At 34.4% G+C, this 14,273-nt stretch overlaps 1 protein-coding gene across 1 annotated transcript in view; it reads left to right on the forward strand.

Moving 5' to 3' along the window:
* LOC137210719 (CUB and sushi domain-containing protein 3) overlaps positions 1 to 14,273 on the forward strand; it is a 705,705-nt gene that overhangs the window by 586,407 nt on the left and 105,025 nt on the right. Inside the window, exons 37-39 of the mRNA XM_067712783.1 lie at positions 10,218 to 10,406; positions 11,142 to 11,319; positions 12,191 to 12,336. Coding sequence (XP_067568884.1) covers positions 10,218 to 10,406; positions 11,142 to 11,319; positions 12,191 to 12,336 — 513 coding nt within the window. The remainder of the gene's footprint in view (positions 1 to 10,217; positions 10,407 to 11,141; positions 11,320 to 12,190; positions 12,337 to 14,273) is intronic.

The following is a 14,273-nucleotide window of genomic DNA, read 5'->3' on the forward strand; positions in this document are numbered from 1 at the left end:
AATGATGTCTTTCTGAGGCCTTACAAATTCTAACCATGAAAAAAGGATTGAATTAATTTTAATACACAGTCAAATTAAGCAAGTCAAGGCAAGGCAGCCAAGCAAGGCATGGTGGATAGGCAAGATTTATCTCTGATTTTATACTAGAATAAGTATATTGAAAAGATATATTGTGGTACTCATCTACTATATGTAAAGTTATTTTCTTTTACTTTATAATGAAAGAATAACATAACCTTCCTTGATACCATTCTATTGCTATGAGAATATAAAATAAATAATTTGACAATCATATTAGGCCTATTTCTAGTATAAAACTGCTGCATGACCTTGAGCATGATTTTCATCCCTTTGAAATAAACAGCTGGGAGACCTAGGCTTAAATGCTGATTCTCTACGTTCAGTCTTAAGTGGCCTAGGGCACAAGTCCATTTCTTCATTTTCATAATGGTGTTAGTAATAGTACCTCTCAGATAAGTTGTTTTGAACTTTATATGATAAAATGAATGTAAAATATTTATCGTGATGTATATCATTAGTAAATATTTAGTGCAGTTTAGCTATTTTTACTATACTATTTCAGATCTTAAAAGTCTAAGATTTAAAATTAAATATTTAAAGTTATGATATTTTACACAAACAGTGCAGTTCCAATGACTGTAATATTTAATCAAAATTAACTTAAACTTTGATTATGTATCTGCACTAACTATTAAGGATTTAATGAGTATGTGATATTTTTGTTTTTTTAATTTTAAATTAAAAGTATTTTATTATAATTAAATTATAATATAATAATTATAATATTATTATTATATAATTAATTATATATATATAAATAAATTAAATTATTTTTTATTGAGGTATAGTTGATTTACGAGTATGTGATACTTTTGGATGTGAGCTCCACCAAAGCAGTCATCTTTGTGTTGTTCATTGATGTATCTCAAGTGCCTAGAAGAGTAAGAGCACAATAAATATTTGCTGAATAAAAGTATATACACAAAAGGAAATTTAAGAGTAGTTAAAACAGACATTGTAACATCCAACTACATGGGTCTAAAATGATTACAGTTTGTATTATGCTTGCATACATAATTTAAGAGCAGCATATCACACATCATCCTTTACATAAAATAGGAATAATTTTTGTAACCTCTTGGTTCAAAATTAACCATGTTCCTAAGGAAACTAATTATTTCAAAAATTGTTGGGGAACTGACTGAGTTTCTTTTTTGCTGCTGGAGGACTCAGAGCTATCTATGTGGTCCTTCTCTAGCAAGTGCATAGGGCTTGATGAACCTGACTTCATCTTCTTTTCTATGCCGTCAAATTCCCTCAACCTCTCAGGGCAATATTCTTATTTGAATGAGGTAAAATTAGAATCTGAACTTTATTTTTTTTGTTGTTGTTATCTTTTTTTTTGAACTTTATTAACTATATTTCTCAGGCAATGTGCCCTTGAAAAAAGATTCACTATTTCCATAATAAAATCCTAAAAGATATAGCATTTGTTACTGTTATTGATATAATGCTGTATTAATATTATTGACATGTGCCACAATGTATTACAAGGATCACTAGATATTATTTGAGAATTACACTGAATTTTATATTATTTTCTTCACTAGTTCTTTATTCTATTCATTTTTTTAAATAGATCTTTATTGGAGTATAATTGCTTCACAATACTGTGTTAGTTTCTGTTGCACAACAAAGTGAATCAGCCATATGCATACACATGTCGTCATATCCCCTCCCTCTTGAGGTTCCCTCCCATCTTCGCTATCCCACTCCTCTAGGTCATCGCAAAGCACCGAGCTGATCTCCCTGTGCTATGCTGCTGCTTCCCACCAACCAACTATTTTACATTCGGTAGTGTATATATGTGGATGCTACTCTCACTTTGCCCCAGCTTCCCCCTCCCACCCCATGTCCTCAAGTCCATTCTCTATGTCTACTTCTTTATTCTTGCCCTGCAACTAGGTTCATCAGTACCATTTCTTTTTTTTTTTTAGATTCCATATATATGCGTTAGCATACAGTATTTGTTTTTCTCTTCCTGACTTACTTCACTCTGTATGACAGTCTCTAGATCCATCCACCTCACTACAAGTAGCTCAATTTCATTCCTTTTTATGGCTGAGTAATATTCCATTGTAAATATGTGCCACATGTTCTTTAGCCATTAATCTGTCGATGGACACTTAGGTTGGTTCCATGTCCTGGCTATTGTAAATAGTGCTGCAAAGAACATTGTGGTATATGTCTCTTTTTGAATTATGGTTTTCTCAGGGTGTATTATATGCCCAGTAGTGGGATTTCTGGGTCATATGGTAGTTCTAATTTTAGTTTTTTAAGGAACCTCCATACTGTTTTCCATAGTGGTTATATCAAGTTACATTCCCACCAACAGTGCAGGAGGGTTCCCTTTTCTCCACACCCTTTCCAGCATTTATTGTCTCTAGATTTTTTGATCATGGCCATTCTGACTGGCATGAGGTGATACCTCATTGTAGTTTTGATTTGCATTTCTCTAGTAATTAGTGATGTTGAGCATCTTTTCATGTGCCTCTTGGCCATCTGTATGTCTTCCTTGGTGAAATGTCTTTTTGGGTCTTCCGCCCAATTTTTCAGTGGATTGTTTGTTTTTTTCATATGGAGCTCCATGAGCTATTTGTATATTTTGGAGAATGATCCTTTGTTGTTTTATTTGCAAGTATTTTCTCAGATTCTGAGGGTTGTCTTTTTGTCTTGTTTATAGTTTCCTTTGCTGTGCAAAAGCTTTTAAGTTGAATAAAGTCCCATTTGTTTATTTTTGTTTTTATTTCCGTTACTCTAGGAGGTGGGTAAAATAAATATTGCTCTGTTTTATGTCAAAGAGTGTTTTTCCTATGTTTTCCTCTAAGAGTTTTATAGTGTCTGGTCTTACATTTAAGTGTTTAATCCATTTGTAGTTTATTTTTGTGTATGGTGTTAGGGAGTGTTCTAATTTCATTCTTTTACATGTAGCTCTCCAGTTTTCCCAGCACCACTTATTGAAGAGGCTGTCTTTTCTCCATTGTATATTCTTGCCTCCTTTGTCATAAATTAGGTGATTGTATGTGCATACGTTTATCTCTGGGCATTCTATCCTGTACCATTGATCTATATTTCTGTTTTTGTGCCAGTACCATACTGTCTTGATTACTGTAGCTTTCTGGTGTATTTTGAAGTTGGGGAGCCTGATTCCTCAAGCTGTTTTTCTTTCTCAAGATTGCTTTAACTATTCAGGGTCTTTTGTGTTTCCATATGAATTGTAAAATTTTTTGTTCTAATTCTTTGAAGAGTGCCATTGGTAGTTTGATAGGGATGGCATTGAATCTGTAGATTGTTTTGGGTAGTATAGTCATTTTCACAATATTGATTCTTCCAATCCAAGAACATGGTATATTTCTCCATCTGTTTATGTCATATTTGATTTCTTTCATCAGTGTTTTATAGGTTTCTGAGTACAAGTCTTTTGCCTCCTTAGGCAGGTTTATTCCAAGGTATTCTATTCTTTTTGTTGCAATGGTAAATGGAAGTTTTTCCTTAATTTCTCTTTCTGATTTTTCCTTATTGGTGTATAGGAATGCCAGAGGTTTGTTTGCATTAATTTTGAATACTGCACCCTTACCAAATTCATTGATTAGTTCTAGTAGTTTTCTGGTGGCATATTCAGGATTTTCTATGTACAGTATCATGTCATCAGCAAACAGTGACTGTTTTACCTGTTCTTTTCCAATTTATATTCCTTTTATTTCTTTTTCTTCTCTGATTGCTGTGGCTAGGACTTCCAAAACTATGTTGAATAAGAGTGGTGAGACTGGACATCCTTGTCTTGTTCCTGATCTTAGTGGAAATGCTTTCAGTTTTTCACCATTGAGTATGATGTTTGCTGTGGGTTTGTCATATATGGCCTTTATTATGTTGAGGTAGGTTCCCTCTATGCCCATTTTCTGGAGAGTTTTTATCACAAATCGGTGTTGAATATTTTCAGAAGCCTTTTATGCATCTATTGAGATGGTCATATAGTTTTTATTCCTTAATTTGTTAATGTGGTGTATCACATTGATTAATTTGCATATACAGAATAATCCTTGCATCCCTGGGATAAATCCCACTTGATCGTAGTGTATGATTGTTGTTGGATTCTGTTTGCTGTATTTTGTTCAGGATTTTTGCATCTCTGTTCATCAGTGATATTGGTCTATAATTTTCTTTTTTTGTGATATCTTTTTCTAGTTTTGGTATCAGTGGAATGGTGGCTTCATAGAATGAATTTGGGAGTGTTTCTCCCTCTGAAATTTTTTGGAAGAGTTTGAGAAGGATCAATGTTAACTCTTCTCTACATATTTGATAGAATTCACCTGTGAAGCCATCTGGTCCTGGGCTTTTGTTTGTTGAAAGATTTTTAATTATGGTTTCAATTTCATTACTTGTGATAGGTCTGTTTATATTTTCTAATTCTTCCTGGTTCAATCTTGGAAAATTGTCCATTTCTTTGTGGTTGTCCATTTTTTTGGCATATAGTTTTTTATAGGAGTCTCTTATAATGCTTTGTATATCTGCAGTGTCAGTTGTGATTTCTCCTTTTTCATTTCTATTTTTATTGATTTGCATCTTCTCCCTTTTTTTCTTGATGACTCTGGCTAAGGGTTTATCAATTTTGTTTATCTTCTCAAAGAACCAACTTTTAGTTTTATTGATCTTTGCTATTGCTTTCTTCATTTCTATTTAATTTATTTCTGCTCAGATCTTTATGATTTCTTTCCTTCTACTGACTTTGGGTTTTCTTTGTTCTTCTGTCTCTAGTTGTTTTAAATTTGGGGTAGGTTGTTTATTCGATATTTTTCTTGTTTCTTGAGGTGAGATTGAATTGCTATAAACTTCCCTCTTAGAACTGCTTTGCTGATTCCCATAGGTTTTGGGTCATCATGTTTTCGTTGTGATTTGTTTCCATGTATTTTTAATTTCTTCTTTGATTCTTCAGTGATCTCTTGGTTATTTAGTAGTTCACTGTTTAACCTCCATGTATTTGTGTTTTTTACCATCTTTTTTCCTGTAATTGATTTCCAATCCCATAGTGTTTTGGTCAGAAAAGATGCTTGATACGATTTCAGTTTTCTTAAATTTTCTGAGGCTTGATTTGTGACCCAAGATGTGATCTATCCTGGAGATTGTTTCATGTGCACTTGAGAAGAAAGTGTATTCTGTTGTTTTTGGATGGAATGTCCTATAAATATCAATTAAGTCCATCTTGTTTAATATGTCATTTAAAGCTTGTGTTTCCTTATTTATTTTCTCTTTGGATGATCTGTCCATTGGTGTAAGTGGGGTTTGCAAGTCCCTTACTATTATTGTGTTACCGTCGATTTCTCCTTTCATGGTTGTTTACATTTGCCTTATTTATTGAAGTCTCCTATGTTGGATGCATAAACATTTATAATTGTTATATTTTCTTCTTGGATTGATCCTTTGATCATTATGTAGTGTCCCTCCTTATCTCTTGTAACAGTCTTTATTTTAAAGTCTATTTTATCTGATACAAATATTGCTACTACACCTTTCTTTTGATTTCCATTTGCATGGAATATCTTTTTCCATCCCCTCACTTTCAGTCTGTATGTTTCCCTAGGTCTGAAGTGGGTCTCTTGTAGACAGCGTATATATGGGTCTTGTTTTCGTATCCATTCAGCCAGTCTATGTCTTTTGGTTGGGGCATTTAATCCATTTACATTCAAGGTTATTATCGATATGTATGTTCCTATTACCATTTTCTTAATTGCTTTGGGTTTGTTTTTGTGGGTCTTTTTCTTTACTTGTGTTTCCCACCTAGAGAAGTTTCTTTAGCATTTGTTATAAAGCTGGGTTGGTGGTGCTGAATTCTCTTAGCTTTTGCTTGTCTGTAAAGCTTTTGACTTCTCCATAGAATCTGAATGAGATCCTTGCTGGGTAGAGTAATCTCGGTTGTAGGTTTTTCTCTTTCATCACTTTATATCCTTCCACTCCCTTCTGGCCTGCAGAGTTCCTGCTGAAAACTCAGCTGATAACCTTATGGGGATTCCTTTGTATGTTATTTTTTGTTTTTCCCTTGCTGCTTTTAATATTTTTTCTTTGAACTTAATTTTTGTTAGTTTGATTAATATGTGTCTTGGTATGTTTTTCCTAGGGTTTATCCTGTATGGGACTCTCTGTGCTTCCTGGACTTGGGTGACTATTTCCTTTCCCATGTTAGGAACGTTTTAGATTATAATCTCTTCAAATATTTCCTCAGACCCTTTATTTTCCTCTTCTTCTTGTGGTACCCCTATATTCGAATATTGGTGCGTTCAGTGTTGTCCCAGAAGTCTCGGAGATTGTCTTCAATTCTTTTCATTCTTTTTTTCTTCATTCTGCTCATCAGGAATTATTTCCACCATTTTGTCTTCCAGCTCATTTATTCGTTCTTCTGCCTCAGTTTTTCTGTTATTGATTCCTTCTACTGTATTTTTCATTTCAGTTATTGTGTTGTTAATCTCTGTTCATTTGTTCTTTAGTTCTTCTAGATCTTTGTTAAACATTTCTTTTATTTTCTCAATCTGTGCCTCCAGTCTACTTCTGAGATTCTGGATCATCTTTACTATCATTACTCTTAATTCTTTTTCACGTGGATTGCCTGTTTCCTCTTCATTTATTTGGTCTTGTAGGTTTTTACCTTGCTCCTTCATCTATGACATATTTTTTTGCTGTCTCTTTTTTCTTTTTTCTTTTTTTATGAGTGGCATTGTGTTCCTGTCTTACTGGTTGTTTGGCCTGAGTCTTCCAACACTGCAGTTTGTAGGCTATTGGGTAGAGCTGGGTCTTGGTGCTGAGATGAGGAACTCCATGAGACCTCACTTTGATGAATATTTCCTGGCATCTGAGGTTCTCTGTTAGTCCAGCAGTTCAGACTCGGAGTTCCTGCTGCAGGAGCTTTGGCATGACCCCAGCTCATGGACCAAGATCCTGCAAGCTGCATGGGGTGGCAAAAAAAAAAAGAGAGAACAATAACAAAATAAAAAATAAAATTAGACTAGGAAACTAACAGATGTTTTAGAATGAATATAAAAATAAAAATATAGATGAATCAACATCCAGAATGTACATCAGTACCACAATAGTAAAAAAGAGGAGGAGGGAAAAGAAAGAAAAAAAAGGCAGAGGGGAAGGTCTTGGCTGTGCAGGGTGGGGCCTAAGCAAGGGCAAGGTTTGGGCGGTGGGTGGGCCTATGCTTAGGACCCACAGGGCTGGATAGGCCCTGGGAGCAGTGGGGGGTGAGGCTTAGGCTCAAGGAACAGAAGGGACCCAGATGTGCCGCCCACTCCTGGTCTCAGAGGACAGGGAACCTCACCTGAGAGCCCAGCAGGCTTCCCGGGCTCAAATGGGCAGGGCAAATGCCCTCCTCTCCTCTGTTGCTCCTCCAGTCTAGGAGGGACCCTCCTGCCTGCCTCTCCTGATCTCCCCAGCCTCCCTCCTATACCCCCAGGACAAATGTGGCCAGGGGGGTGGGGGCGATGGCTGTGGAGGGCAGGGGACCAGCCTGGGAGCTCAGCAGGCTCCCTGGGCCAAGTGGGTGGGGTAATTGCCCTCCATCCCTCTTCCATTCTTCCTGGAGGGCCCCTCCTGCCTGCCTCTCGTGCTCTCCACTCAGCCTCCTTCCTATGTCCCCAAGGACCAACACAACCTGGAGGGGGCTTTGGAGGGCTGAGGATGGGCCTGAGAGCTCAGCAGGCTCCCTGGGCCCGAGTGGGTGGGGCAATCGCCCTCTGCTCCTCTCCCACTCCTCCTGCCTTCTTCTACTGATGTCCCCAGCCTCCCTCCTATGCCCCCAAGGACCCACGTGGCCTGGAGGGGGCTTTAGAGGGGGGGTACTGGCTTGGATGCTCAACAGGCTCCCCAGCCTGAGTGGGCCAGGCGATCGCCCACTGCTCCTCTCCCACCCTTCCCAGAGAGTCCTCCCGCCTGCTTCCTCTGATCTCCCTGGCCTCAGGGGTGCCAATCCTGTCTGGCCTCCACTTCTCCCCCCTCAGTCCCCCCATGTCCTATTGGTTCACTTGGGGGTTGCTCCTATCTCCTTGGGCCTCAGAGTCCCCCATCAGCAGCAGGCAGGCACCCTAGTTGTGGGGAGATGCTAATTCCGCATCTTCCCACACAGCCATCTTGATTGACACAAGTACGCTGAATTTTAAAACTGTATCTTTTACTGAATTTATATCGTTGAGCTAATGACTTTTTTTGAGATATAGGTTAATTGATACAGATTCACAGAAGCAATGTTATTTTTAGATGATTTTGCGATTAGACCTTAAAAACATTCTGAATTTTGGAAAAATGCATAGTATACAATTAAGTGTACCCTTCTACTAAAGAACTTGGTTCCGAAGCTAACGTTATTACTGGCAACGTTATTGGGTTTGTTAAGCCCTGTATTATATATGATATTAGGATGGGAACTTTCTCCTGAACATTTAAAATCTATTTCTTATTCATCCTTATTAAACTAAATAGCATAGAAAGGTGAAATGTTATATAAAATATCACAGGATCATACATTTGTCTATGAGTCTTACCCTATTCAAGATTATCTAGCTAACTAAACGTATCGTGATCATTTCACAATACATCTAAATCAAATCATTTTATTGTATACCTTAAATTCATGCAGTGCTATATCTCAGTTATATTTCAATAAAACTGGAAAAAAATTATCTTTTACATGTGAGTGAAAATTGAAAGTGTTTGTTTCATAGAATAATATATCCCAACTCCTAATGATCAAATGATATACGTTTGTCTTCAATTGACATGATTCTTTTGGTTTTGATATATTTTGTTTGTGGAATATTAATTCAAATGAAAAAAATTAGAATAAAAGCACTAAATATCTTAAAAAGACTTAATTAATTCTGAAACCTTTAATTTAAAAATTAGAGTAATATTTTAATAAGCAACTTATGGTAGCTTATTCAGCTTTAAATATAAGTTTTTGATTTGGGGAATTTAGAATTTAATGGTCTCAACGTTAATTTTCTCAATTTTGTGGTTACATAGAAGTATCCTTTTCTTTATGAAATAGCAGTGATGGGTCAACTTATTCTCAACTAATTTGGAAAGAAAAAAGTGTGTTCACACATACATATATACATATATATATATATGTATATATATATATGTATATATAGACGGGGGTGGGTGGGGGGAGGAAGAGAGAATGATGAAGAAAATGTGTCAGAGTTAACAATTGGAAAACGTGGCTGAAGGCATACTGGAGTTCTTACTAATCTTAGAACCTTTGTGTAACTTTGGAATTACTAAAAAATAAAAACAGTTTTTTATAAAAGGAATTTAATGGTCAGTAGCAAAGTAGTCTCTGCTGGTAATTTAAATTTTATTAATTATAATATGATTTTGAACTTCTTAAAAATAAAGTCTCAAATATTAATACTATACGAGTATATGTACTGTTTATAGGTTCAAGATTTATTCAGCAATGTTTATTAAGGACCTACTATGTGAAAGGCAATAAGCAAGGCTTTTAAGATACAATGATAAAAAAACAGGAACTTTGATCTCATGCAGAATGTAGAACAAGAGTAGTATGAACAAATAAACAGTTACACTACAGTGCCGAAAATATCATGATAACTGAAGTGCAAAATTTATATTAGAAGGAAATTTGTTTCCTAATACTTTATATTGTTAAATAACTTCTTTGGAGAAACTCAATAGAGAGATAGTGTGGTTTGTTTCTTTTAGAGGAAAAATTAGCTAAAAAAAGGTTAAAAAAGGCTCAGAATTAGGCTTACACATATATTTATTTTATTTTATGTACATACAATGAACCAGGAAGCAGTTGCATTATAGGTAAAGGGATCAGAATATGTTTGATTAAAATTATGGCTATAGGGTAATTTACATTTTCACTAAAACTTATAATTTAGATAGATTTCATAAGTGGGAGAAAAAACAATGCATCTTAATAAATTGTACTAAAAATTTAATATGAAAATTATACATAAGAAATTCATATCATGCACTGACATCATTTATTATAAAACTGAATTACTACTTATAATCAACTGCAAGCAGCTCTACATCTATTTTGCAGGTTGTAAATAATACTCTTTGGTCTTTCAAAATTCAAAAAGGAAAAACTTTCTTTTTACCTTTTCCAGCCTATCAGTTGCAAAGCTGTCCTGATCCACGCCCATTTCGAAATGGTTTTGTAATCGGCAATGATTTTACCGTGGGGCAAACCATTTCATTTGAATGTTTCCCTGGTTACACGTTGATTGGAAATTCAGCTCTCACTTGCCTTCATGGAGTGAGTCGCAATTGGAATCATCCACTTCCAAGGTGTGAAGGTATGCTTCTAAATTGAAGCTGTCTTTTAGGTGATATCATCTATGTTTAATAATTCTTGATTTGGTACTCTTTTCTTGTTTGTTTTCCTCTTCAAATAGCATGCTAAATATACAGTTTTTCTTTTAGTTGTAGAATTATAGTTAGTACCCAGATCAAAGACCTAAGGCTTCATAATGAATAACTGGTTTTGTCATTATTGGCAGGAGACTTAACCTTCTTCACTGGATGCGAAAGTAAAGTTTGTTAACACTTCAGAGCTTCTTCTGTGTGATGTTTGTGTGAGTGCATCTGTGTTTGTTTAGTAATCATTCATATATAAACCAGTAACCCAGATACTACTACTGAATTTGGGCTCATTTCTTCTAAAGAAAAAAAAAACCCTTATAAATAAAAATGGCTTGAACCTCTTTATAAGGCCTTATATTTATACATGATATAAGACAAAAGTTGAACAGTGTATATATGGATAAAGTATTTGAAAGAAGAGAAAACAGTGCAATTTACTAATCTAGTGATAGTGAATAACTATGTAGCACACCTCATGCTGAGAAATAAATAAAAGCTCACTGTTTGATTCATGGTTTCCAGCTTCATTTTACATACCTTAACTGTGGTAAAAACAAAACACAGATGTCTTTTATACTGTTTAAGAGGTATGAAATGTTTACCTTTTTCTTTATAATCAGTTTATTGCGATTCTACTTAAATATTTTGTTTTGTGTTTTTTTCTGTAGCTCTTTGCGGAGGGAATATAACTGCAATGAATGGCACCATTTACTCTCCTGGATATCCTGATGAATACCCAAACTTTCAAGACTGTTTTTGGCTTGTAAAAGTACCCCCTGGGAATGGAATCTACATCAATTTTACTGTTCTTCAAACAGAACCAATCTATGATTTCATTACTGTATGGTAAGCCAAGACCATTGTTATTGATTGATTCAACTGTATGTAGCAGTGAAACAAGGAAGGAATGAAAATATATCACAGTCCTCTGTACAAATTGCCATCTGATGTTTGAATTGGTGTAACTGAGGGTGACAGTGTGTGTTTTGGAGAATGAGACAAACAAGAGAAATAGATTTTAGCTTATTTGCCCATGAAGTAGCTAAACACATAGAACAAAAACTTTATGGGTGAAAAAATGATTTAAATTTGTTATTAAAATAATGTGCAAAACCTGGGAATTAAATCAGAGTAAGTTTAAGGTAAGAAAGTTCTCTATATACAGAACCACTGAAATTTAAAAGCCTGTATTCCAATAAGTTATTTAATACAACTACTGAATTTCTGTCGTAATAATTCATCATAAAATATTATATTTGTATTATTATTATCCTGTTAATTAAAGCATCTCTATTTAAACTAAAAATAAAATAGCTGAATTAATTATTGACAATTGGTTAATTGAACTACCATGTGACTTCTAAAATTCATTCTAAATTTAACAGTCTATGGTTCTCAAGATTATTTTGAAGAAAATAAAAGGAAGGCAAACTTCAAGCATTTGGGAAGATCTGGGTTGTGGTCAGGAAACCAAAGACAATTTAATTGATTACAGCTAATATGGGTACATTTCTTTTGGGTAAAAATGTGATCTTTTAAAATATGTTATCACCTAAATAAACATATACCAATATGATTTGGCACTCGTTGATTATTTCATCCACTGCATCTTTATCATCTCATATGTAATACTTTCATTAGACTTTGTGTGAAACTTTCCCAAAAAATCAATCTCACTCTCCCTTTCTCCCCTCCCTGCTCTATGTCTCTCCTATAGGGATGGACCAGACCAAAACTCACCTCAGATCGGGCAATTCAGTGGCAATACTGCTTTGGAATCAGTCTATAGCACTTCAAATCAGATTCTAATCAAATTCCACAGTGATTTCACAACAAGTGGCTTTTTTGTGCTCAGTTATCACGGTTGGTATCATCTAGGCATTTCTATTTCGTCTGGCACTGTTTGAAATTGTCCTTGAAAAATTGAGTGTAATATGTATATTCAACCAATGATTGCAAAGGTATTAAAATTTGACACTTTTTTTATCATTTCAAATACATTTACTTGCAAAGAATGGCCTCTTCTAAGCATTTAGGGACATTAAAATGTGAGCAAATGGAGATAGGAAATAATTCAGTCAGTAATTACCCCAGTAGAAAATAATTATTTTTGCATGGAAATGCATAAAAGAGAACCAGCTGTTCATATTTTATTGCATGTAGTTTTAAAACATCAATCGATTTTTTTCAATACAAAATGTTTAATCTATTTAACCTGCTGTGAGTCTTTCTAAAATTAGCATCCAATAACTTTATGCTTTGGATCACATTACTCATTCATTTATACTCTGTTTCACAACTATATCTATTCTAGAATCCTACAGCTTTAAGTGACTATTTCAGATCATTAAGTTCTTAGCTTTTACTCCCGTGAAATAATTTATGAAGAGTTTCAATTTCAATTCTTTGTATATAATTATTCTGGGTTCTCTCTTCATAACATTAACTTTTTGAAAGAACATTCAGATGGTTTCAGAGGATTTTTTTAAATTTCCTGTTGTGTTAAATTGTATTTCATTATAAATAAGAAAATGTTTATTTCTAGTGATTATATCCTTTCATCTGCTATGACCATAGTTTCATAAGCATATTCTGTTTCATATGACATTGTCTGACCAATTCCATGAGCATCACAGGATCAATAAGCTACTAAATTAAATTTGCAAAACTTATATTAAAATTTCCAGGGTGAATGTGTACCTTGTCCATTACATTAACATACAATTTAATGTTTTCTTCTTTTTTTAACACAAAGTAAGAAAATCTTTGATACTCAAAGCTTATATTACATGAAAAATATGGTAAGTCAAATATGGTTATACACAAAGACACTTAAAGCACATTGGGTCTAGAAATACTCAGAGAACAGACCAGAAAATATTTGATTTGCTTAATCTCAGCACTTATCAATCAGTAGATGATGCCCGATTTGTGCTTCTATAGTGGCCAGAGCTGCATGTATTATCTGGCATAGCCAATTAGAAAGCAGGGAGTTCAGTTAGATAACTTTGATTCAGGTTGTTTATTTTTTTTAGTAACTCCTTTGCCTTTTTTAATGAATTGGTCATTGGTACTGGCAGTATGTATATACAGTCTAAAGCTGCAACAATAGCTTTATTACTTTGAAAGGTAATCATAGCTCAAGAACTACTAAACTAAATGATTTTAAGTTCAAAAGATGAATTCGTTGCTGAACTGTATTTTGTACATTTTCTCTCTTCACAGATCCCCGCATAACTTTTTATTATTTTGTATCTTGCCTGAACAAGTGATAAAGAAGGGACTGTTCATTGATGGACTGTAAATATCCATAAAATAATCTTATAGGGAGTGGAAAATTCTTATAAAACTTAGGAAACATTTCAAAGGGGAAATATTCTCAGAGAAAAGGATGTCAGTGTCTGTGTGTGTGTGTTTGTGTGTGTGTTTGTGTGTGTGTGTGAAAATGTGAAAATCTTTACATAGAAAATACAAGGATGACAGAATGTAGGTAAACACATACAAAATGTGAATGTAGATTTACATAGACACTTATGTGAATGTATATACATATATTCTTATTCCAAATTATGTTTCACCTGATTTTTGTAACTAGGTTCTGAATCATGTATATTAAAAATAGAATTATTTTAGGAATAAGGAAGATCAAATATTTGTTTAGGGCTTTGTTTTTCAGCTGACTTTGGACAAGTTATCCTTTGGTTTCCACTTTCTTCAGCTATAACACAACGTGCTATAATTGCTGAGAAGATTAACGAGATACTGTATATATAGAAATTACTCCAATTACTGGCATGTAT

The sequence above is a fragment of the Pseudorca crassidens genome, chromosome 17, assembly GCF_039906515.1.
Source record: "Pseudorca crassidens isolate mPseCra1 chromosome 17, mPseCra1.hap1, whole genome shotgun sequence".
NCBI classification, from domain to species: domain Eukaryota; kingdom Metazoa; phylum Chordata; class Mammalia; order Artiodactyla; family Delphinidae; genus Pseudorca; species Pseudorca crassidens.